At 42.0% G+C, this 26,701-nt stretch overlaps 1 protein-coding gene across 7 annotated transcripts in view; it reads right to left on the bottom strand.

Moving 5' to 3' along the window:
- Positions 1–889: 889 nt before the first annotated feature.
- Positions 890–26,701, bottom strand: part of LOC138981020 (dnaJ homolog subfamily B member 6-like) — a 39,964-nt gene continuing 14,152 nt past the window's right edge. For 4 of the 7 annotated variants that reach the window (XM_070353811.1, XM_070353812.1, XM_070353813.1 and 1 more), the window contains 7 exons: positions 20,965–21,119; positions 17,172–17,281; positions 16,484–16,663; positions 14,779–14,890; positions 7,397–7,615; positions 3,997–4,107; positions 890–3,513 (listed from right to left, as the gene is read on the bottom strand). In XM_070353811.1, the coding sequence (XP_070209912.1) occupies positions 3,393–3,513; positions 3,997–4,107; positions 7,397–7,615; positions 14,779–14,890; positions 16,484–16,663; positions 17,172–17,281; positions 20,965–21,047 (936 nt within the window). In that variant the 5' untranslated portion in view covers positions 21,048–21,119 and the 3' untranslated portion in view covers positions 890–3,392. The remainder of the gene's footprint in view (positions 3,514–3,996; positions 4,108–7,396; positions 7,616–14,778; positions 14,891–16,483; positions 16,664–17,171; positions 17,282–20,964; positions 21,120–26,701) is intronic. The other 3 variants (XM_070353816.1, XM_070353817.1, XM_070353818.1) reach the window with 3 other exon arrangements.

Genomic DNA, 26,701 nt, shown 5'->3' with positions numbered 1-26,701 from the left:
GTTCGGGCCGGGACGGACACGGGTCAATTTTATGTGCAGACCCAGAGACGGAAGCCATGTCCCACCCCCGTGTCACCACAACTGAATGGCACGTAAAAGACCTCGGTCATTCTCGTGCCATAAGAGCAGATGGCCGATACCACCTAAACACGCACACCCTTGTGTATCTCGTCAAAAGCCGTGAGGGCGTAAAACTCGAATCACATAACCCAAATCGGCGAAATATTTAGCCTGTATGATATAAAGCATTCTCTCTTTCCAAATGTTTTCCTTTTGGGTTAATGTGTAGTTGATATTTGTGTTCTGCTCATGAATTTGTTTTATGTGGCTCTGGTTATTCGCTTTGCATATTTATGCGTGTGTGTGTGTGTGTGTACGTGTGTGTGTGAGAGAGAGAGAGAGAGAGAGAGAGAGAGAGAGAGAGAGAGAGAGAGAGAGGTGGTCTGTCAAGTTATATGCATGTATCCATTGCAAGAGGTCGGTTTGTACATGTATATAGCAGGGATAAGGTTTTAGACCAATATGGTAATGAGATCGAGGATAGAAGCTTTAACTGTATATAATATTATATAATTATTGATTGGATTTCAATGGCGTGTGTGTGTGTGTGTGTGTGTGTGTGTGTTTTAACTGATGTCTTTTGTTATTGTACATCGCCGTGAGCTATGGTGAGAAGGGCGATTCATAAGTGTTCATCATTATTAATCATTTCAGTTCTGAAATGAAGACCCCCTTCACACACTCTAATGTTAAAATTTCTGAAAGATGCTGAATGCAGTCTCAAAAATGTCTGTTGACATTGTTTTTTTCTATCGGAAGTGATTGTAAGATGGTGAATTCTCCGACAGTGAATAGTAACAGCACACAACACACACGGACAACTTCTGGCTTGTAAAATCACTTGTTTTTATTTCATCACTCTCCCCTGGACAATGACAGTTTCTTCTCCAAAATGGACATACAATATAGATCTACAACAGAAATGTACAATACCAACTTGATTCAACTTTATTTTTATACACATCAAAAGCTTCTCGCAGTACTGTCGTGTGACGATGAGTGATTCTGGTTGTAGTTAACCAAAGCTGATATGGCTACAGCGGGGGTTTTTTTTTATAAGAAATCTGTATTTTCCACTTTCATATTTACAAAAACATATACACCATAGCTACAATAGCAGAAAACTGAAGAGAAAAAAAAGAAAGAAAAAAAAAGTTTCTGGCAAACTGACCTCTTATGGCTTCCTGTTTGCCAAAGGATTAGTGATGTCAAATATACCAGAGAAAAAGAAACAAACACAATACAGTCACAGAAGAGAGTGAGACATTGCAATGCCAGCTAAAACCTGGCACGTTGGTCGGTACAACTGCAGTGATTTATAATAATACCGTCTATAGCACTTCAGCTGCTTTTTTCCAACAAATATCAAGGAACAAAACAATCAAGAAAAAGAGAGGGAAAGAAAGAAAAAAAGATTGCATGATGACAAGCGACAGCATGATGACAAGCGACACTGAAGATGATGAAGTTATCTCCTTTGTCAAATCATTTCTGACAATGAGAGCGTTAAGTTGAATACTGAAAAAAAGATCAAGCGTACCGTAGCACACACAAAATAAAAACTTATGTTGGCCATGGGTGACCACGCGGACTGCCTTAGAATTAGATTCAGCCACACCAATCAACAGCAAGACTGACAAGAAACTAAGAGAAGGGAGCAGCAATGCTTCTTTGTTCATTTGTCTGGTGTTTTCAGAATATCAACATCAACATGTATTCTCTGTTCATTTGTCTGGTGTTTTTAGAATATCAACATCAACATGTATTCTCTGTTCATTTGTCTGGTGTTTTCAGAATATCAACATCAACATGTATTCTCTGTTCATTTGTCTGGTGTTTTGAATTGATCAAGATCAGCATGTACTGTGTCTGTGTGTATACACATGCGCGCATGTAACTGTGTGTGTTCTGTCCCCCCAACGTAAAAATCTACCTTGACTAAAAATGACTTGAAGATGGGTACGTACTAACTTAACTACCAGAAAACAGACCGGCACAATTGTGTAACTGTTGTCATGGCACAGCTTTCGTCAAGCGTTGCTCTCTGTTGGTACTTTGTGTCACAAAGCATGTTGACAGTTGTACTATGTTTTGGTCTGCACTCTATGCATCAAAGCTTTCCTGCAGACTGAATCACAAAGAACAAACATGTCAGAGTGAAGAAAGAGGCCTAAGTGACCTCTACTCTACAATGAAAACAGAACAAAGCACAAACTGGTGGCGTCAATTCTTTTAATTCTCCAAATAGACCAAGAGTTCTTTGTTTAGCGGCTGGGCAAACAGAATGATTAAAATATTTCCTCCTTATCATAATATCAAAAGTAGAGCAACGTGAAACTGTCATCCAATTTTTCTCATTTCCAGTTGTACACCCTTGCACCAGTCAACTGCAGGCAACACAGATCATCCCTTGCACCAGTCAACTGCAGGCAACAGAGATCATCCCTACAAAACTCACTCAGCAGCTGCAGAACTTCACCAAGTTGCAGACACCTCAACACATATTCTCCCCCCCCCCCCCTCCCTGTTTTGATGACACTGACCAGAGAAAGCAGAAGCCTAGGTTTGCAAAAGGTCTGCAGAAAGCTGGCGACAAAACACAGGGTAGGACAGTTAGTGTTCCAACAGAAAACCAGGTCAAGTGTTCCAACAGAAAACCAGGTCAAGTGTTCCAACAGAAAACCAGGTCAAGTGTTCCAACAGAAAACCAGGTCAAGTGTTCCAACAGAAAACCAGGTCAAGTGTTCCAACAGAAAACCAGGTCAAGTGTTCCAACAGAAAACCAGGTCAAATGTTCCCTTCGGGACCCCAAAGAAAGAGCTGAAGCAATGACTGTCGGTTGGTTCTGTTTGCAAAACTCAATGATTTTGCACTTGGTATCCACACATGACTGTCGTTTGGTTCTGTTTGCAAAACTCAATGATTTTGCACTTGGTATCCTCATATAACTGGTTGCCTGTTTCAGTTAGTTCAAGTGACAGAATGGGCTGGAATCTTCCACATGGACACGCATGTAGAAAGTAAGCCAGCGGCTAGATCCATTACAGAGAATCACCCACAGTGTTCATTTCAGATTCAGACAAATAAAATAGGTGCTGTATCACTTAAAGCTCACAGGGCAGAAAGCGCTAGTCTGTGGCCTCTGTAGTTACATGTATTTGTACATCAGCTGGACAGCAGCAGAGAAATTCGAAGGCTCTATAGTTATAGCGCACTGTAGAAACTTGACATGGAGTGTGTGTTGATGTGAGGAAGGTAACTGTGTAATGGGTGCGGCAGTAGGGTGTTGGCCAGGCTGGGACAATGGGGGGCAGAGGGTTAGGGGAGGGGAGCTAAGCCCGGATGCTGGGTTTGGAGCCGCCGTCTACAGCTTGCTGTACACCGTTGATGCAGCGAGACTTGAGAACACCATCCTCCTCCACCAGCACCGTCTCTTGTCCGTTCTCCACAACTCTGTCAAAGCAAGCACAAACAGTCATTAACATGTGGCCAGATGCCATGCATATACAAGAGCTGTACATGTACACCAGCACAGACACAGACACACAAGCCAACACAACACACATCTACATAGCCCCCTCCACACTGCAAGCCTGCTACAGTGTGTATCTCACACATACACAAACGCACGCGCACACACATACACAAACAAAACAAACACGCATGCACGCACACATACACACTCAGAAGACAAGTAACTTCATCAGATAACAGGCAGTCAGAAAGACATGTCTCAGTTTATGTTGGTAGGCAGACATACACCGAGACAGACAAATAAACTGCATTTTGAGGGGCACAGAGAAAGAGAGAGAAAGAGAGAGAGAGAGAGAGAGAGAGAGAGAGAGAGAGAGAGAGAGAGAGAGAGAGAGAGAGAGAGAGAGAGAGAGATACACACACACACACATATACACGAGAAAAAGACTGCCAAATACATACTTCTTGGTGATGACTTTCTTGCCGTTGACGTATTTGGTGGAGGTGGACGTAGAGCGGAAGTTACCTCCCCCTGTTGGTCCCCCGAAGCTAGTGCTGGAGAACTGAGAAAACCTGAAAGACAACAGGCCGACACTTAGCAAGGGTGTGGTGGACACTTGGCTACAACTGACATAAAGCTGCACGCAGAAGAGAGACAAAGACAGGGAGACAATTACAGTCTTTTTGGGTAACTCTTCCCTCTTGTTGGTCAGTCAACTGCCCAGTATGGAGAGATGCACAAAGAAGAGTTAGAAGCAGGAGTTACTGTTAACATGGGTATACAATATTGTTCTGACCCCTCGCCTGTTGACCATTTGATACTTTTGACATGTACCGGTAGGTCTTCTGGCAGAACATTGTTTTTGGAGCCAGAACATTTGGACTTGTGCATATTTTCAATCCAGATAAAACTGACCTATTGTGCTCCAAGTCTGGGAACAACACGGGGTTAAACCCTTCCCTTTTATTTGTTTGAGTCATGCCCAGTATGGAGGGGTGCATTAAACAGAGTTGGAAGTTGGTGTTACTGAGAACATGGGTATATATGACTAAACACCAGGAAACAAGTACATGTAAGCTACAGTGGAACCCCCCTTTTAAGACCTCAAACAATCTCACAAAATCAGGTCTTAACAAGGAGGGAGTCTTAAAAGGGGGGTCTTAAAAGGGGGTAAATCCACTGTACACAATTACTGTACAGATTATACTCTAAACAAGGTTCTGGCATCCAAAAGAGCAGCTACTTAGGGTAGCTACTCTCTTAACTTAATTTTGAATTATAAGGCTTATACATTAGTTATTCTACTTTTGACAATGCTACAAAGCAGACAAAGAACCCAAGCTAATCAATGCACTGGATAACCCATTACTCTCAGGCCTTAAAAGCACACTCAACATAGAAAAAGGTGAAAAGAGTGAAAGAAGGAGGGGTACATGTATTAGTAACAAAAGACAACAATAGGGCAATAGCAGATCATGCTGCCTGTTAAACTGTAGTTAGGATATGCCACCTTATCGTGAGAGAGACACCCGTGAGATAATAATCGTTCAAATCACACGTGTGTATATCATGTAAATGAGGTCATGTCAAGCAAGTCTGGCAGGGACCTGTTTTTCCACTGCTTATGATGCCAAAGTCACCGAGATAAACGTCATTATAGAAACACAAATTGCGCTCGCTAATTACCCTCGATGATTCTTTAGAACTAACACGTCACGCCACACTTTCAGAGTGACATTTTTTTTGCTTTGACGTAATAGATTGCACGAGGCTTTAGAAGAGATCGAGGTTCCAAAACAAGCGTCTTCAATTTAGCTGCCTCGAATGCAGGACATTTTCAGCAAAATACACGTAAGTACAGTATGTAGGATAAACAGAATACTACAGTACATGGCTTGCTGTGTCGTACCAGATTTACACAAGTTTTTTTTTTAAAATATTGTACTGCGAGCGAAAGCGAGCTGTTCACTATTTGAAAAAGCAACAAGTTAGTATTCTCTATTTATACATATTTTTTTAATTTATTTTTTTAGGAAATGCCACCTTATACATTTTGTTTTTGTAAGGCTACAGTACCAATTTCCAGTCATCAACTTACAGAAGGAAAGTTTCTGCTACATTTTAAGTGGTTCCTGGTGTTTAAATGAAAACTGTACAGAAACAGCAAAAATCACACAACACATAAAGAAATTTAAAAAAACCAAAAAAACTGTGAATAAATCTGAAAATCTAATTAAGGAAGATAAGCTGGTGACTCAAATACATGTACTACCACATCCAGTGAACTGAAGAGCACAAAAAGATGATTACTGTTCACACACACAATTTTTCTGCTATACCAACAAAGAGTGAAAAACAAATCCCTGCAGAATGAAAGCTAACCCTCAACCCTCAAAACAATCCATCATTACACTACAGCTAAACACGACCTGCCTTTATAGCCAACCCTCAAAACAATCCATCATTACACTACAGCTAAACACGACCTGCCTTTATAGCCAACCCTCAAAACAATCCATCATTACACTACAGCTAAACACGACCTGCCTTTATAGCTAACTTCCCAATAAAAGAAAGGGATAATGGTGGTGGTTGTGGTGGGACGAGGGAAAAAGAGGTAAACAAAATACGTGCAACAAAAAATCAAACAAAAAGGACCTTTTCCAACACTCAGGGATGTCGTGGGTAGACGGCAAAATGCTGGAACTTATTTCAAATCCTCAACAAATTTGCCACCATTTTGGAAGATTGCTGAACTTTTTTCACAGATGAGAAAAGTTGTCGCCTAGAAACGCCTCAAATGTTCAAATATTGCCAAAACATGTACGACCATTTCAACACATCTGCAGAAGAAAATAAATCACAGTGACACCCCTGACTCTAGGATACATCAGCTAGAGTGTAATCAGAAACTTTATTGACGATACACTGATGCTAGCGTTACAATACTGTGGCTTGCCATGAACCGAGTCCACCCTACAAACTATCATAGACCTCCATAAACACTGAGCAAAATAAACACTGTGAAACTATCATAGACCTCCATAAACACTGAGCAAAATAAACACTGTGAAACTATCATAGACCTCCATAAACACTGAGCAAAATAAACACTGTGAAACTATCATAGACCTCCATAAACACTGAGCAAAATAAACACTGTGAAACTATCATAGACCTCCATAAACACTGAGCAAAATAAACACTGTGAAACTATCATAGACCTCCATAAACACTGAGCAAAATAAACACTGTGAAACTATCATAGACCTCCATAAACACTGAGCAAAATAAACACTGTGAAACTATCATAGACCTCCATAAACACTGAGCAAAATAAACACTGTGAAACTACAGCAAATGAAAAGGAAATCCAAGCCAAAGAAAGAAGCTATCACTATAAAAAAAAAATATTCAGACTGTAAGCAGGGAATGGAAGCTATCCAAATCTGTGTGTGTGTGTGTGTGTGTGTGTGTGTGTGTGTGTGTGTGTGTGTGTGTGTGTGTGTGTGTGTGTGTGTGTGTGTGTGTGTGTGCGTGCGTGCGTATGCATGGGAGTGTGTGCGCTGTTTGTGTATGTATGTTAGGAGGGAGGCAGGGAGGGCCTTAGTGCTCTGTGCTGGTAGACCCTGGATCTGAGCGTTATGGTTCTTCTCTGTCTCGTGTTTAGCAGTGCAAACAGGTGGCTAGAAACAATACAGCAAATACCAGCTAGCTAGGTGCAGGAAGCTAAGCCAACACAACCAAGGCAACAAAATCCCAATACAGAGAAGCATGGGGCATGCGTGTGAGGGCAGTAAGACTAATAAATAGAGTAAAACACACAGAATGGGGGAGGAAAAAAAGGAGCGAGAGCTTTACCCCGCCGAGCTGGGAGGAAAAAAGAAGAAACTGTCCAGCGAGGGGCCAAAGAGACGAGACGACGGCAAGAGATTGTTGTGAGCAACTCGCTGGCCGGACAGAGATGGGTGGGATGAGTAAGCTCTCTGCTGCTGCGTGGCGCTCACTCCCTCCCCGCGGTCCGCACGGCGACGTCTCTGCGGCTGGTGTTGCCCCCTGGGGTGATGGTGGTGCCAGAAACTGCAAGGATCCGTCAAGTCAAGCCTCCTGCTCTGCCCTTTTCCCTCTCTCTCTCCTCGGGGACTTTGAGCTCTTTTTCACAACTACCTACTGTACTGTGTTACGCTACTGATGCATGCAGGGTCGGCATTGACATTACCAACCTTGGTCATGCATCATTAGTCTCAGGACAAAGTCTGACCCACCTTCTCTACACCTAACTCATGCAACTAGGGTGGGTGGCCTTGTCACTTTAGTGACGTGACGTGAAGATTAGAAATGCACATAAGAGGAAGGAGTCGGTATAAAGGAGTTAGTACGGAATGAAATGAGAACGGCTGCAGTCATGAGTCAGCCATGCTTGTCTCCATTGCCAGCAATAAAAGATAGTCCTGTATCTAAAAGGCAAAGAATAGGATCCATCCCAGCGCTCAATGTTCTGACCTCCAGCCCCCATCCAAACCTTGAGCGGCCACTAGCCCTTACTGACAGATACCCACAATGAACACAAGTTAAAACAGCCCAACAGAAAGGGACTGTCAGCCTCAATGTTCTGACCTCCAGCCCCCATCCAAACCTTGAGCGGCCACTAGCCCTTACTGACAGATACCCACAATGAACACAAGTTAAAACAGCCCAACAGAAAGGGACTGTCAGCCTCAATGTTCTGACCTCCAGCCCCCATCCAAACCTTGAGCGGCCACTAGCCCTTACTGACAGATACCCACAATGAACACAAGTTAAAACAGCCCAACAGAAAGGGACTGTCAGCCTCAATGTTCTGACCTCCAGCCCCCATCCAAACCTTGAGCGGCCACTAGCCCTTACTGACAGATACCCACAATGAACACAAGTTAAAACAGCCCAACAGAAAGGGACTGTCAGCCTCAATGTTCTGACCTCCAGCCCCCATCCAAACCTTGAGCGGCCACTAGCCCTTACTGACAGATACCCACAATGAACACAAGTTAAAACAGCCCAACAGAAAGGGACTGTCAGCCTCAATGTTCTGACCTCCAGCCCCCATCCAAACCTTGAGCGGCCACTAGCCCTTACTGACAGATACCCACAATGAACACAAGTTAAAACAGCCCAACAGAAAGGGACTGTCAGCCTCAATGTTGTGACCTCTAGCCCCCATCCAAACCTTGAGCGGCCACTAGCCCTTACTGACAGATACCCACAGTGAACACAAGTTAAAACAGCCCAACAGAAAGGGACTGTCAGCCTCAACACAACTTTTTTCTGCCAATGTGAAAAAAAGAAACAGACAGAATGAACCAGACAGACCCAAGCATAACTGAGCTATGACTTCCAAAGCCTGTGTGTGACAAAAGACCCGAGTAACACTTCTCACCAAGAAACTTGTCAGTAAACTACACTGTGCCATTATATGCCAAATAATTAGTAATGGAAGTATGTTGCGCTAAAGCATGTTGATGGTATGAAAAATCCTAACCCTTTGCCAAGACACTAGGACTTGTAGTGAAGAGTAATAAACATGTGTAAGTTTAGGCAGAGTATACTGTATAGAGATACAAGTTTTGGTAGTTTGGTTGAAGAAAATGTTGCACTAAAGCATCTTCCTGCTACAGAAAATGCCCCAACCACCTCTAATTCTTTGTTGTGAACAGATTCCCTGATGCAAGTAGCAGTAAACAATATATGAGCTTATGGCTCGCACAGTACCAATGGATGACTGATTCAACCTCTGTTAAAAGGCACATTCCTTCCCGTTTGAACAGTTTGACCCGGGGCTAACATCTCAGAGTATGCCAGGCTTTTACATGGGATAAGACCATCCCTCCACTTGGTACCATACCCAAAATGAACTGCCTGGGTGGTCTCCATGGACAGTGAGAATATTTTGATGAATCAATTTCATAAATGCCACCAGTGGCTTCTTAAGACATTAATTCATCAACAAATTTCCACTGGCCACAGCAAGCAGTCAGGGTGTTGATTGTGGGTATGTGACCAAGTGGAGGGATGGTCTTATCCCATGTTGAGTGTTGGTATGTGACCAAGTGGAGGGATGCTCTTATCCCATGTTGAGTGTTGGTATGTGACCAAGTGGAGGGATGGTCTTATCCCATGTTGAGTGTTGGTATGTGACCAAGTGGAGGGATGGTCTTATCCCATGTTGAGTGTTGGTATGTGACCAAGTGGAGGGATGGTCTTATCCCATGTTGAGTGTTGGTATGTGACCAAGTGGAGGGATGGTCTTATCCCATGTTGAGTGTTGGTATGTGACCAAGTGGAGGGATGGTCTTATCCCATGTTGAGTGTTGGTATGTGACCAAGTGGAGGGATGGTCTTATCCCATGTTGAGTGTTGGTATGTGACCAAGTGGAGGGATGGTCTTATCCCATGTTGAGTGTTGGTATGTGACCAAGTGGAGGGATGGTCTTATCCCATGTTGAGTGTTGGTATGTGACCAAGTGGAGGGATGGTCTTATCCCATGTTGAGTGTTGGTATGTGACCAAGTGGAGGGATGGTCTTATCCCATGTTGAGTGTTGGTATGTGACCAAGTGGAGGGATGCTCTTATCCCATGTTGAGTGTTGGTATGTGACCAAGTGGAGGGATGGTCTTATCCCATGTTGAGTGTTGGTATGTGACCAAGTGGAGGGATGCTCTTATCCCATGTTGAGTGTTGGTATGTGACCAAGTGGAGGGATGCTCTTATCCCATGTTGAGTGTTGGTATGTGACCAAGTGGAGGGATGCTCTTATCCCATGTTGAGTGTTGGTATGTGACCAAGTGGAGGGATGCTCTTATCCCATGTTGAGTGTTGGTATGTGACCAAGTGGAGGGATGCTCTTATCCCATGTTGAGTGTTGGTATGTGACCAAGTGGAGGGATGCTCTTATCCCATGTTGAGTGTTGGTATGTGACCAAGTGGAGGGATGCTCTTCTCTCGTGTTGAGTGTTGGTATGTGACCAAGTGGAGGGATGCTCTTCTCTCGTGTTGAGTGTTGGTATGTGACCAAGTGGAGGGATGCTCTTCTCTCGTGTTGAGTGTTGGTATGTGACCAAGTGGAGGGATGCTCTTATCCCATGTTGAGTGTTGGTATGTGACCAAGTGGAGGGATGGTCTTATCCCATGTTGAGTGTTGGTATGTGACCAAGTGGAGGGATGGTCTTATCCCATGTTGAGTGTTGGTATGTGACCAAGTGGAGGGATGCTCTTATCCCATGTTGAGTGTTGGTATGTGACCAAGTGGAGGGATGCTCTTATCCCATGTTGAGTGTTGGTATGTGACCAAGTGGAGGGATGCTCTTATCCCATGTTGAGTGTTGGTATGTGACCAAGTGGAGGGATGCTCTTCTCTCGTGTTGAGTGTTGGTATGTGACCAAGTGGAGGGATGCTCTTCTCTCGTGTTGAGTGTTGGTATGTGACCAAGTGGAGGGATGGTCTTATCCCATGTTGAGTGTTGGTATGTGACCAAGTGGAGGGATGCTCTTATCCCATGTTGAGTGTTGGTATGTGACCAAGTGGAGGGATGCTCTTATCCCATGTTGAGTGTTGGTATGTGACCAAGTGGAGGGATGGTCTTATCCCATGTTGAGTGTTGGTATGTGACCAAGTGGAGGGATGCTCTTATCCCATGTTGAGTGTTGGTATGTGACCAAGTGGAGGGATGCTCTTATCCCATGTTGAGTGTTGGTATGTGACCAAGTGGAGGGATGCTCTTATCCCATGTTGAGTGTTGGTATGTGACCAAGTGGAGGGATGCTCTTATCCCATGTTGAGTGTTGGTATGTGACCAAGTGGAGGGATGGTCTTATCCCAGGTAAAAGCCTGGTCGGATCTCAGATGTTTACATGGGAAGGAGTGTTTACATGGGAAGGAGTGTGGCTTTAAACCAAGGAGCAGTAAACAACTGATCTGACATGTACGCAATGTGTATACACCCCAACTACCCCCACAACCACCAACTGGTTATATCATTTTCTGACAAATGCAAGTTGTCACCCCTTTTTACTAAACAATAATCATAAATTCAGTTTTCAATCTGCAACTGCTGTTTATTTTTAATCATCAGTCCTTGCTTGGTTTTGAATCCAGAGTTCTTTTTAATTTTGACTGGTTCTTTTTAATTTTAAACATGAGTTCCCACAGTTGTTTTTCCTTAGAATTTCCAAACAATTATGCCTGTTTTCCAAATTGGAAACAAATTGGAAACAAATTGAAAACACAGAGAGCTGGCTAGTAGTAGTAGTAGAGTCCATTGTCAAAACAACACCCCATAAAGCTGGCTAGTAGTAGTAGTAGAGTCCATTGTCAAAACAACACCCCATAAAGCTGGCTAGTAGTAGTAGTAGAGTCCATTGTCAAAACAACACCCCATAAATCTGGCTAGTAGTAGTAGTGGAGTCCATTGTCAAAACAACACCCCATAAATCTGGCTAGTAGTAGTAGTGGAGTCCATTGTCAAAACAACACCCCATAAATCTGGCTAGTAGTAGTAGTGGAGTCCATTGTCAAAACAACACCCCATAAATCTGGCTAGTAGTAGTAGTGGAGTCCATTGTCAAAACAACACCCCATAAATCTGGCTAGTAGTAGTAGTGGAGTCCATTGTCAAAACAACACCCCATAAATCTGGCTAGTAGTAGTAGTGGAGTCCATTGTCAAAACAACACCCCATAAATCTGGCTAGTAGTAGTAGTGGAGTCCATTGTCAAAACAACACCCCATAAATCTGGCTAGTAGTAGTAGTGGAGTCCATTGTCAAAACAACACCCCATAAATCTGGCTAGTAGTAGTAGTGGAGTCCATTGTCAAAACAACACCCCATAAATCTGGCTAGTAGTAGTAGTGGAGTCCATTGTCAAAACAACACCCCATAAATCTGGCTAGTAGTAGTAGTGGAGTCCATTGTCAAAACAACACCCCATAAATCTGGCTAGTAGTAGTAGTGGAGTCCATTGTCAAAACAACACCCCATAAATCTGGCTAGTAGTAGTAGTGGAGTCCATTGTCAAAACAACACCCCATAAATCTGGCTAGTAGTAGTAGTGGAGTCCATTGTCAAAACAACACCCCATAAATCTGGCTAGTAGTAGTAGTGGAGTCCATTGTCAAAACAACACCCCATAAATCTGGCTAGTAGTAGTGGAGTCCATTGTCAAAACAACACCCCATAAATCTGGCTAGTAGTAGTAGTGGAGTCCATTGTCAAAACAACACCCCATAAATCTGGCTAGTAGTAGTGGAGTCCATTGTCAAAACAACACCCCATAAATCTGGCTAGTAGTAGTAGTGGAGTCCATTGTCAAAACAACACCCCATAAATCTGGCTAGTAGTAGTAGTGGAGTCCATTGTCAAAACAACACCCCATAAATCTGGCTAGTAGTAGTAGTAGAGTCCATTGTCAAAACAACACCCCATAAATCTGGCTAGTAGTAGTAGTGGAGTCCATTGTCAAAACAACACCCCATAAATCTGGCTAGTAGTAGTAGTGGAGTCCATTGTCAAAACAACACCCCATAAATCTGGCTAGTAGTAGTAGTGGAGTCCATTGTCAAAACAACACCCCATAAATCTGGCTAGTAGTAGTAGTGGAGTCCATTGTCAAAACAACACCCCATAAATCTGGCTAGTAGTAGTAGTGGAGTCCATTGTCAAAACAACACCCCATAAATCTGGCTAGTAGTAGTAGTGGAGTCCATTGTCAAAACAACACCCCATAAATCTGGCTAGTAGTAGTGGAGTCCATTGTCAAAACAACACCCCATAAATCTAAATGCATCACCTTCCACATGACCCATCACTTTTCCAAATATTTCTCCATCTTTGGGAACTCTTTTGAAATGCTTTTTCCTGTGAATTGGTCCAGCAGTGACAAGACCTGACGTTGGCTACAATGCATAATGATGACAATATGGAATGTCAGCCAAATGTAAAATCAAGCAATGGTTAGTATTTTGAAATGAGTGAAAATGGGCGGTGGAGAATGATTGTGGGTGTCAATTAGCACAAATCAAGGTCACTTACCTTTGGTTGATATCCACAGACACCTCTCAACATCCACACAGTGGCCAACAATGCCTACACATCTTCCTAAATCACGGTTTAAACCATGACCAATTCCCACTGATACTAAACTAAAAGCTGCATGTAGAATGAATCATTCATTTACCTGTTCATTTCTTATCTCAACTCCCTCTTTCAAAGCGTCTCTTGAAAAACATGGGAAAGTTCTGACACAGACTGAGAATGTGTGTGACGTTAAACACCAAATAAAGAATGTATACATGTGTGTATGTTGACCTGTGTGAATACGTCAACCGGTTCCAAACAAGCTACACAGGAGATAACCCTCAACCCCAGCAAAACACCACTACTCTCCCTTAACCCACGGGTTCAATACAACAGACTGAAAGCAACCATCTGTAGAAAACACAAAAGTATTCGCTGGACTGTTAATAAAAAATAAAAAAGAATTTTTAGATCCAAGAAAATAACTCTTTTGAATGTTACATTTGTAAAAGACTTCGTAACACAGGCCTGTCAAGCCCTGCATATTGCAGACTCTCCTACAGCTGAAGTTAATTGCCAAGATCAACGTGTTACACACTGACATTTTGAGGCACACTTACAGCTAAAGCTGGTTGCTCACAGCATATCGCAAGGTCCAGGATGATGTTAGCGGGTCACACGTGCCACACGCTAGCAGTATCACACCTCAATGCAATCTCAGCGTACACTGCCTTGCTCTGAAAACTCTGTCGCCATTCTATATTCTATATATTTTACATCTCTTCACATCTGGTCATGAATGTTCGTTTTTTTAAATTTTGTTTGAATTAAGAACAATTTGCCCGAAAAGCGTTAAGTCTACCACATTAAAAATGTCCAATGTTTATCACAAGTATTCACCAATATAAAACAATGTGTAGTAAATGAAGCATTTGCCTTTATTCATTATTGTTAAACACCTGTCATTTCTCCCTCTTTCCTATCAGCTTCACAGCAGCAATTTCTGTTCAATTTGTTGCTGCCGAAGAGTTTTGTCATTGTTTTCACGGTATCCGTTGTCCTGATCTTTTTTTAAGACAGAGGTTTGGAGGTATTGAGACAATCAATACACACAGGCAGTGAACGCTGTGACCAAGGGAAGAAGAGGAGGAGGGGGTTAGCATGAGGGGTGGGGCATCACACCATGCACTTACCCAGAGCTAGCAAAGGGGTCGTTGGAGAAGAAGGACGAGGAGAAGAATCCGTCGTTGGCTGAAGGGAATCCTGTAAAAGATTGTTCGAACATGTTCCCTGACTGGAAGCCACCTGAGACAAAGTGAGAGAGGCGTCAGCGCCGTTTCCGCAAAGTCCTGATAGAGCAGACAGTTACTGAGACATAGATAAGACCAGACCAGAAACGTAGATAATGAGAAAGAAAGTAGTTAAACAGTTAACTGACAACACACTGATGTACAAATCAGTACAGTGGAACCCCCCTTTTAAGACACCCTCCCCCCCACCCCCCCCGTTTTCTCAGATTTTGTGTTCAAGAATTGTGTAACTTTACCTCCATTTTAAGACTTTGCCCCCATTTAAGACTCCATAGCTGCCAACCTTCTGAAGTCAAAATCCAGGAGCCAGGGGGTCCAGGGGGACCGCTTAGTCTTGAATATGAGCAGGGAGAAGTTGTACAATTCAGGAGATTCCCGGACAATCCAGGAGGCTTGGCAGCTATGAGACTCCCTCCTTTTTAAGACCTGATTTATTATATTTTTGGAAGTCTTAAAAGGGGGTTCGACTGTACATGCAAACACGTGTGCACACATACACATGGCCAGAAAGAAAAACACACACACACATACACATGGCCAGAAAGACACACACACACACACACACACACACACACACACACATTTTGCTTTAACCATAGTGTATCTGTTTTTCCTTCGTCTTCATGGTGATGTCTGTGTCCATAATCTCTGGGCAAGACAAACTTCAGTCGGAGGCCAGTGCCAGTCAAACTGAGCACCTCTGACAAGCTGGTCTAGCAAGTATGCACGGGTCCATTTAAAATAAAGTGCAGAGCAACAAATGGTGATCGACAGCCATGTACCCCATCATCAATTCTGCTGAAATAGTATTAAAAGTTCCTAGAAGATACTCCCGGCAGGGGTATTCAGTAATTTGATAGCACGCAAGATTGAACAGAAACAAAATACTCTCTCAGTGTTTACAGATAACTGATACTGACCCACCACAACTACTGCATCTGAAATACTTGACATGATTGGTATTCATACAAAATTTTACAAGGAATCAATAAAAATGCTGACATTCATACTTTTTGTTTGTGCAATTTCATTTAACCTTTTTAAGACATTTTCCAGTTCCTAAAATCTCGCTCTCCTCTCAAAATGAGCCAACAGTTTCTTACCATATCCTTACCCCTACCCTCCCCCTAAAATCTCCCTCTCCTCTCCAAATGAGCCAAGAGTTTCTTACCATATCCTTACCCCTACATTACCCTCCCCCTAAAATCTCCCTCTCCTCTCCAAATGAGCCAAGAGTTTCTTACCATATCCTTACCCCTACCCTCCCCCTAAAATCTCCCTCTCCTCTCCAAATGAGCCAAGAGTTTCTTACCATATCATTACCCCTACCCTCCCCCTAAAATCTCCCTCTCCTCTCAAAATGAGCCAACAGTTTGTTACCATATCCTTACCCCTCCCCCCACTCAGCTAAAACACATTAACCATTTTATATATTTTGAAGCTCTGAAAATCTCCATCTCCTCACAAACTAAGACAACAATTTTTGCTATACATGTAAATTCTTTAGTGTGCCACATTCGAACTCCCCCCTGCCGACACCCCCTCCCCCCACCTCAAACACCAACAAAGCCCTCAAAAACCATTTTACCACCAAAGATCCTGGAGAAAGGGTCATCGGTGCCAAAGAAATCCCTGAAGATCTCCTCGGGTGTGCGGAACTGGAAGTGGAAATGGTGGTGACCGGCGCTGTGAGCAAAGTCGTCATCCTGGAAGTTGTCAGGGTGCACACCCTCCTTGCCGTACCTATCGTACACTTCCCGCTTCTTCTCTGAAACCCCCAGCAAAACAACACGTGAAACCCCCAGCAAACCAACATCTAAGTCAAGGTTTTAGCATCAACGGGGTATCACAGAGATACTTACAAGGCTAAACAAATAAAATGTTTGTTACGAATGACAAGGCAAAATATTTGCAGGGTTGGTTACAGGTCAGTTACTTTTAAAATGTTAGTTTTTTAAGTTTGTTTTTCATTTATACCGGTGAATAATGTGGCTTTTTATTTGCCGGAAATCATGCAAGCTGTGTCCCCCGGATGTCGGGAAAGACTAACTTTCCTCAAAAAGTCTGAAAAATCAAGTTTTGTCATTTTTACTTGCTCTTGGATAAGTTACAGAAATGTTGCAAGATGATGGAAAAGTCTTTGGAAATCAAAATGAGATAAGTTGAGGCAGAAGAAAACATCTGAGAGTGACAGAGGAAAAAGACAACTCTTAACGAAGACTCAGAGTCAGAAACAGGAGGAAATGAAGAGAATACATGTGGAAAGCCACACTTACTGTCGGAGAGAACATCATAGGCCTCTGAGATTTCTTTGAACTTCTTTTCTGCTTCATCTTTGTTGTTGGGATTTTTGTCTGGATGCCATTTCAATGCTAGTCTCCGATACCTGAGACAAAGGCATGCAACATCCAAGTGATTCCGGCAAACATCAGTAGCCACATAACAATCAACCTGATTCTCTACTTCAACAATCAACCTGATTCTCTACTTCAACAATCAACCTAATTCTCTACTTCAACAATCAACCTAATTCTCTACTCCAACAATCAACCCAATTCTCTACTTCAACAATCAACCTAATTCTCTACTTCAACAATCAACCCAATTCTCTACTTCAACAATCAACCTGATTCTCTACTTCAACAATCAACCTAATTCTCTACTTCAACAATCAACCTGATTCTCTACTTCAACAATCAACCTGATTCTCTACTTCAACAATCAACCCAATTCTCTACTTCAACAATCAACCTGATTCTCTACTTCAACAATCAACCTAATTCTCTACTTCAACAATCAACCTAATTCTCTACTTCAACAATCAACCTGATTCTCTACTTCAACAATCAACCCAATTCTCTACTTCAACAATCAACCTAATTCTCTACTTCAACAATCAACCCAATTCTCTACTTCAACAATCAACCTGATTCTCTACTTCATCAATCAACCTAATTCTCTACTTCAACACTCAACCTGATTCTCTACTTCAACAATCAACCCAATTCTCTACTTCAACAATCAACCCAATTCTCTACTTCAACAATCAACCTGATTCTCTACTTCAACAATCAACCTGATTCTCTACTTCAACAATCAACCTGATTCTCTACTTCAACAATCAACCCAATTCTCTACTCCAACAATCAACCCAATTCTCTACTTCAACAATCAACCTAATTCTCTACTTCAACAATCAACCTGATTCTCTACTTCAACAATCAACCCAATTCTCTACTTCAACAATCAACCCAATTCTCTACTTCAACAATCAACCTGATTCTCTACTTCAACAATCAACCCAATTCTCTACTTCAACAATCAACCTAATTCTCTACTTCAACAATCAACCTAATTCTCTACTTCAACAATCAACCTGATTCTCTACTTCAACAATCAACCTGATTCTCTACTTCAACAATCAACCTAATTCTCTACTTCAACAATCAACCTAATTCTCTACTTCAACAATCAACCTAATTCTCTACTTCAACAATCAACCCAATTCTCTACTTCAACAATCAACCCAATTCTCTACTTCAACAATCAACCTAATTCTCTACTTCAACAATCAACCCAATTCTCTACTTCAACAATCAACCTAATTCTCTACTTCAACAATCAACCCAATTCTCTACTTCAACAATCAACCTAATTCTCTACTTCATTTCAAGTGTGCATGCACATTAAGGCCCTCTGTTTTTGTAAAACGAACGCCAGTCTCACAGTCACACCATTTGGTCACAAGCTAAATGTTATGTGAACAATAAATCTTGCTTGAAAATGGAAAAACTTAAAATAATTAACTACAAGTTTCAATTATTATTATGACTTAATCTTTTTAGATTTGATTAGATCAAGCTTCAGTATTATTGTGTCTAATTAGACTAATGTCTTGCCAAGTTGAACAAGCTTCAAATCAAATAATAACCTTAACTGAAGGGAGGGAGACTGAAAACAACAGGCCTCTATCTGTCATCGAATACCGACACTGAGAAAGACAAGATGAAAATGACAAATGTAAACAATGACAATTTTTTTTAGCACTTGTTTTATATATGTGCACGTCCTAGATACTGGGAAATACTATGGGTTGTCAACTTTGAATGACTGTCACAATATCTCTGAGCAATGGATGACAAAGGGGATGCTTTGATGTCAAAGGGGATGGATTTGACTTACTGTAACAACCAAGTTTGGGTTTCCAAACATTGCTGTGGGTTTTAAACGATTTAATTTTTAGCCAAAATGCCCCCAAAACAGCACCTAAAACTGGGACAAAAATACACCAGTCTGTGTTGCAGCTGTACATAATGGAGAACAAAGCTCTGTGAATTTTATTGTGATGTTTATGGGTCAGCTGAAGGATTATTCTCGACATACACACTCAAGAATTACATCCATTTTTCTTCTTCTGGGAGTTTGATCGGTGAAGAAAACGCGTTATCGTGCGTTACATTGGTTTCCAGTTTCGACGTCAGTACGAAGTATGATCCCCCCTACACGGGAACCCTTCAAATAGTTCACTTTTAGGATTTAATCATTTCAAAGACATTTTCTTTTCATAACACAACACGGCGTTATGAAACCCTTTCATCTGAGCTTTTAATCACAGATGTTGGTAACCTACTCCTCTTTCGTTTTTTTCAGTAACGCACGACAACGCAGCCAGCGTTAACATGTAGTCTCGGTTGTCCCGTGAAAGTCGTGCGTTGGACCAAAACAGCCCAGTGGAAATTTCCACTGATGACGTTTTGACACGGGTCACGTGAATACTAACTGAGAATTTTGCTACAAACACGCGTCGGTTTCCGGTTTTTGGAATGAAACGCACGCTCGATGTCATCGTATCCTCACTGTTCGAACGCCGATTTCGAATCACAGTAGGCCTTCCCAACTGTTTGATGGTAACTGAAGTCTTCCCTAATGATTTTGATACGTAGTCATTGTTACTGTTTCCAATATTTATAAGAATAAAGCAAGATACAATGCATATTTCAAGCCACAAGCATGCTCACAAGTGGCGCCATTTTGAAATGTTCGTTTCTTCTGTAACATACGATCGACGATCGGACAATGCACTTATTTAACAACTGTTTTAAGAGCATGTTAAAAACTATTTTGCATTCTCTTTTATATGCTTTTTGAAAGAACTGAGTGCTTTGTTTCACTTTTATTGGGTTTTACTAAATGATGTTATTCCTGTTGTGCGCTACGAAGAACCGGAAGTTTACAGCGAAAGCAAGGTCAGATCGTTTCCTGTGAAACGCACACAAGCTTCGCTCAATGTTTTAGTATGAGACAAGCACAAAAACACACAAAATATGCGCCTAAAGCAACATTGCCTTACTTATTGTTACTCACTGTATTTAATTTTAGGGATTCTTGATTAACTGATCTTTTGTGTAGCTTGATTTCTTAACATTATGTGTTATGGTTTCCATGTAACTCACGCCAATATTCTCTCTGCATACTTACTATCAGTGAGCACACTACCAAAATTTTTTACTTGCTAAAAAGTATCTATCTCATCTCAAAACAGAAAGGGGTAACATGAATGCAAATGGCTTGCTATGACTGACAAATGAAACTTTTGTCCCTGGAAATTGCGTGGGTTACGGTTTCCACTTTAGTCTCATATCTGGCCACCTTATACTTACCAATAATTTTAAACTTTTCTGCACAAAGCAGTTATATATTAATATTGTCTACATGCCATAAGCAATCAGTAAAATAAAATTCCTTTTGTTGGAGATAAAAGCCCAAAGTGGAAACCATGTAACCCACGACATCAAACGTACTACACGCATATACATGCCGTTTCTAGAATAATGCTTAAACATAAGGCCTTCTCATTGATGAATTAATTTGAAGGACAGTCTGTTGTACGTGAAAAAGTGTTTTTTACTCCATTTAGTCATGCTTTTTTTTCTGGTGTCCATGTCCCATAGTTGTGACCCAGTATCTAGGATGTGCACATATTGATTCACTTAAAAGCAGTAAAGCGGCACTTTTCCATGCATTTCATGTACTATGTTCCTGTTTTACGTCAATGTCAAAGATACTCACGCCTTCTTGATTTCTCTATCTGTGGAGCTCTTCTCCACCCCCAAGACGATGTAGTAACATATACCACCCTTGCTGGCCGGCATGGTGTCTTACTCTCCACCCTCACACCTCACGCAAAACAGTCCACTTAGCTACACTCTGATGACTGGCTGTGCCTGTGGACAGAAAAACAAGGCATGGTCAGCTAAGCAAAAATCTCAATACAATCAAAGTATGCACTGAGACATGTACAAAGGTAGTGTTGCTCTCAGGACTGGAGACTCTGATCACTGATGAACACATCGTTCTTTCGCGACCCCTGACCGGTCACTTGTCCAACAGTTTTGACATGAAGGTCATCTGAATATCACATGATGGTCTTCTGGCTGTACATTTGGACCCATACACGTTTTCAGTCCAAGACAAAATGATCTTAAATTGTCCTCCGAGTCTGGGAACAACACTGCAGGGTTACCTATGGTGTGAAGCCCCTCTGACTCTAAGAACACCTCCAAAGAAAGGACACTTTCTGTTGGCCCTTTGTTCATGTTAACTTCACCAAACTATAAACCTTTGATGATGACTATACCTGCAATGTAGGGACACGTTGGGCTGGTACTAAGGTTGCCCTTTCATTGCAGTGGGCTGGTACTAAGGTTGCCCTGTCATTGCAGTGGGCTGGTACTAAGGTTGCCCTGTTATTGCAGTGGGCTGGTACTACGGTTGCCCTGTTATTGCAGTGGGCTGGTACTAAGGTTGCCCTGTCATTGCAGTGGGCTGGTACTAAGGTTGCCCTGTTATTGCAGTGGGCTGGTACTAAGGTTGCCCTTTCATTGCAGTGGGCTGGTACTAAGGTTGCCCTGTCATTGCAGTGGGCTGGTACTACGGTTGCCCTTTCATTGCAGTGGGCTGGTACTAAGGTTGCCCTTTCATTGCAGTGGGCTGGTACTAAGGTTGCCCTTTCATTGCAGTGGGCTGGTACTACGGTTGCCCTTTCATTGCAGTGGGCTGGTACTAAGGTTGCCCTGTCATTGCAGTGGGCTGGTACTAAGGTTGCCCTTTCATTGCAGTGGGCTGGTACTACGGTTGCCCTTTCATTGCAGTGGGCTGGTACTAAGGTTGCCCTGTCATTGCAGTGGGCTGGTACTAAGGTTGCCCTTTCATTGCAGTGGGCTGGTACTAAGGTTGCCCTTTCATTGCAGTGGGCTGGTACTAAGGTTGCCCTTTCATTGCAGTGGGCTGGTACTAAGGTTGCCCTTTCATTGCAGTGGGCTGGTACTAAGGTTGCCCTTTCATTGCAGTGGGCTGGTACTAAGGTTGCCCTTTCATTGCAGTGGGCTGGTACTAAGGTTGCCCTTTCATTGCAGTGGGCTGGTACTAAGGTTGCCCTTTCATTGCAGTGGGCTGGTACTAAGGTTGCCCTTTCATTGCAGTGGGCTGGTACTAAGGTTGCCCTTTCATTGCAGTGGGCTGGTACTAAGGTTGCCCTTTCATTGCAGTGGGCTGGTACTAAGGTTGCCCTTTCATTGCAGGTACTACTACTACTGTACAGACAATCTCTTCCTTGACCAATGATCACTGTTGTAAACACCAGTAAACCAACCAATCAACCAGCCCAAAAGAAAAGCTGTCACCTACTGGCTAAGTGTCTTTGCACTACCTGTAACAAAACAAGTCCTCATCATAATTCTTCAGCTGAGTTCTGGTCAGACAAATTACAGTGCCAATTCTCTGGTGCCCAATAAGCCTCAAGCGTTTCCATTCAAAAGGCATCACTTTATCTTTCAGTTATCAGCAAGCCAGTCCACACACACCTTGAAACACCACTTTTAACAAGCGTCCAGGTACATTTCCACCAATTGTAAGCACACTGAAGCAGTCTGTAGTGATGTTTTGATGACATGTGGCATACAGCATCTGATATATCTGATATATATATATCGGACTTATATATTTAAGTCACAGTTCTGTCGCCAGATTTAGAACCAATGGCTACTAGTTACTTATCAAAAGATTATTTAAAAACTTATATTTGGGCTAGGAAAACAACCAACCGGGTGGATCCCATAGCACTGAATTCCTGTCCAGGTTGCTGCACATCTACACATAGCAGTACATGAACTAATACAGTACAACATAAACAAACTCTACCACACAAAAAGAGCGCACATCAACATAGCAGTACATGAACTAATACAGTACAATATAAACAAACTCTACCACACACAAAGAGCGCACATCAACATGTACCTGCAAAAACAGGTTAGCATTTAAGAATCAATAACTGTTTGTATACAAACACAAACAATGGCAACCAGACAAAGCCAAGCCTGTATCGACCTGGAAAAACCTGAGGTCTAGTCAACAGACTGGTGATTTTTTTCTCAGCTGGAAATGCTGATTACTGCCTTAAGCACTGTGAGCTATCAGTTGTATACAGCTATTGACCAAACTAGACACTACACTGTCTCTCTTTGTTACTGTAGCTATCAGCTGTATACAGCTATTGACCAAACTAGACACTACACTGTCTCTCTTTGTTACTGTAGCTATCAGCTGTATACAGCTATTGACCAAACTAGACACTACACTGTCTCTCTTTGTTACTGTAGCTATCAGCTATTGACCAAACTAGACACTACACTGTCTCTCTTTGTTACTGCAGCTGCTTTCAGCTGTTTTTAACTTTCTGCACTGCTGCTGTCTGCATCAAGCGTGTGTCATGGTATAAGGACCAGATTTGCGAAACCGTTGCTATTTACAGGCCTGACTTCAACCCCAGACCTTCTAATTGCCACTTAAATGCCACCAAGAAGGTGAAGAAATGAAAATGCTGTTCAAGAACTAAGCTGGGGACTCATACCAAACCGAACCCCAGACAGTGGCTATTACCTACCTTCAAATCTAGACCTTTTATGTTATTTTAATTTCATGAAGAAAGTTGTAGAAATAAATAACGCCGTCCAAAAACTACACTGGGGTCAAAGCAATTTGAACACTAGTACATGTAATAGTGTTTTAACAGGACAGTCCCTGTTGGGGTCGGTTGGCGTGTAGTTCAGTGGTAAGCACATGTTCAAGAATCATATGTACAGTGAGACGTCACGTTGCTACAGATGCATCTTGTGACTGTGGATTCCCGTCCGAATCCGTACAACACTTCATATTCGATTGTCCAAATTATCGCGAAGCACGTCAAGAAACTATACATACCCTCCCTAATCACACAATTCACCTCCCCCACCTTTTAAACGGAGACAGACAGTATTCTTTAGATTTGAACAGGAAAATTTTTTCCACCGTACACTCGTTCATTGAACGTTCAGGCCGCTTTGGGCAAGTCAGAATAAATGCTCTACAAGCCGGACAACAACTCTAACTTCTGCACATCTCCTACCCATCCCTCTTCTTTTATTCATCTTCTTTCCCTCCTTCCTTCCTTTACTGTCTTTCTTTATAATCATTATGCAACGTTCATTACGTTATTAATAGATTTGGTTTATTGAGACAAATTTTTCACCCGTTACCGCCTTATGTTGTACTGTCATGCAGGAACACCACTATAAGCTTCTAGCTTGTTGCTGTTTCTGTGAACTTTGTATACATGTCATGATTGTAACCCTTGTTAAAATAAACTTATGTTTAAACCAAGAATCATATGTACCTGATGATGAATTCAATACTAACAGTAACACTGGGTCAGGGATTTATTTCTGTCGCCTTTCTTTACCGACTCTGAGTAAGTGTCTCAACACTCCTGCATACCTGCAGTTTATAATGGAAGTGGTCTAGCTAGCAGCTTGAAGATCTACACAAACACACACATGATGATGGAGAGAATATAATAAACTATCATGCGTTCATCAAGAAAACTGTCCCTGAACACTCTTCCCGGAGATAGCAACCCAATCATCCTCAAACCAAACCTCCAATAAGTGAAAAGGAATGAACTAGATCAACATACACGACCTGACCTCCATCCAAACATTTTAGTCACATTATAAAAATGATTTTGAAATATGAATATATTCCATTGCCAATGCATTCACTGATTCAGTGATTATCTGTGCTGTACAGTACATATATATACAAAACCACATATCCAGTTACAGAAACACCCTGCTTTCAGTGGGGATACAGCAAAAGTAATCAATTTCTGTCTGACCTGTCTGTACACAAACTACACACACACCACAGCTGCAATATACTGCCTTCAAGCACACTGAGATCAACAACAAATATACAATCATATCACCTTCTGGAGCTCTGCATTCTCACACAGAAAATTCCCATATGGAACAAAGAGAAAGTACTTTGCCACTGCCGCCAAATCAACACACACAAAAAGATACTACCGTACCTTCTCCTGTATTTCCTGTGTGATTATTTTCAGTTTCAAATCTTGTGTCCACACAACACTACTGGTCCTTTGTCTCCTACATGTTCCACTATCAGTCTCTGCCATTTGTGTTTAAAACATAATAAAAACAGCTTTACGACTTGGAACCTGGATATATAGCACAGTTTAACTGCTAAGGCGTGATCCTGGCCGTCCCGACTGAGTGACAAAGACAAGTCATCATACTACATGTATTTGCCCCTGCATGGGCCCCCCGGGAGAGACACGACAGCGTTTGAGTGACTTTACATCTGCGTATGTTTTGGTTTATGTGTGTTTCTGTTTGTGTGCATGTGTCTGTGTGACTAAGTGCGCATTAAACTCACAATTACTTTGCTTCCAAAGTCTAAATCTTACAAATACACCCTCCGCTATCCTAACTTCCCTGGAAATTGCGAGACAGCATATCATTATTATGATCTCTGCATTTATATTGCATGTCACATTATTCTCTTTGTGTACATGTCGTCCGATTGTCCAATTTTTTGTGGTGAACACAAAGCACCTTACCCGCAACTTACTAAATCCCATGGATTCCCTACACTGTACACGCCTCAAACTGCTTCAGGGAAACTTTATCAGCGATAGCAAACATCTACTGTTCCCACCACGTCGTCAAAAATCACCGAAGTATGTCATGCACATGTATAAGAGAAAAGATGATACGCTAGATAGGAGTGCTGTAGAAAACCATTAGATTGTAGAACTTCTCCTGGCCCAACCTCTCAGTCATGAATAGAGCTTACAAGCAGCCCACACATAAAATACACTCTGTATACATTACACCAAACCAAACACTCTGCACTAGTACTAGTAGATCAAGGCCATAAAACTTTCATTATTGCCAACAACTATGGCAAAACCTTAGTACTCATGCAATAAATACTCTCTAATGACTTGGCCTGAATAGCTGATCTTTACAATAAAAAGAAGCCAACAGAGTCAATGGGCTGGAACCAAACACTCTCTTCTAGATCAAGGCCACATACCTGGTATTCAATATCATAATGAATAAACCTAATGATAACTCCTGTCCACCTGAACTTGAAGCTTTAGGTTTGGAGACACAGTGTGTATTGGGTCACCAGCCCCAAGTCAAAATCAACTCAACTCTTAGTTTCAACACCAACTCAACTCTTAGTTTCAACACCAACTCAACTCTTAGTTTCAACACCAACTGAACTCTTAGTTTCAACACCAACTCAACTCTTAGTTTCAACACCAACTCAACTCCTAGTCTTAGTTTCAACACCAACTGAACTCTTAGTTTCAACACCAACTCAACTCTTAGTTTCAACACCAACTCAACTCTTAGTTTCAACACCAACTGAACTCTTAGTTTCAACACCAACTCAACTC

Source organism: Littorina saxatilis, linkage group LG12 (assembly GCF_037325665.1).
Source record: "Littorina saxatilis isolate snail1 linkage group LG12, US_GU_Lsax_2.0, whole genome shotgun sequence".
NCBI lineage: Eukaryota > Metazoa > Mollusca > Gastropoda > Littorinimorpha > Littorinidae > Littorina > Littorina saxatilis.
Note: the sequence above shows the minus strand (reverse complement) of the source record. Positions and strands in the feature narration are given on the sequence as shown.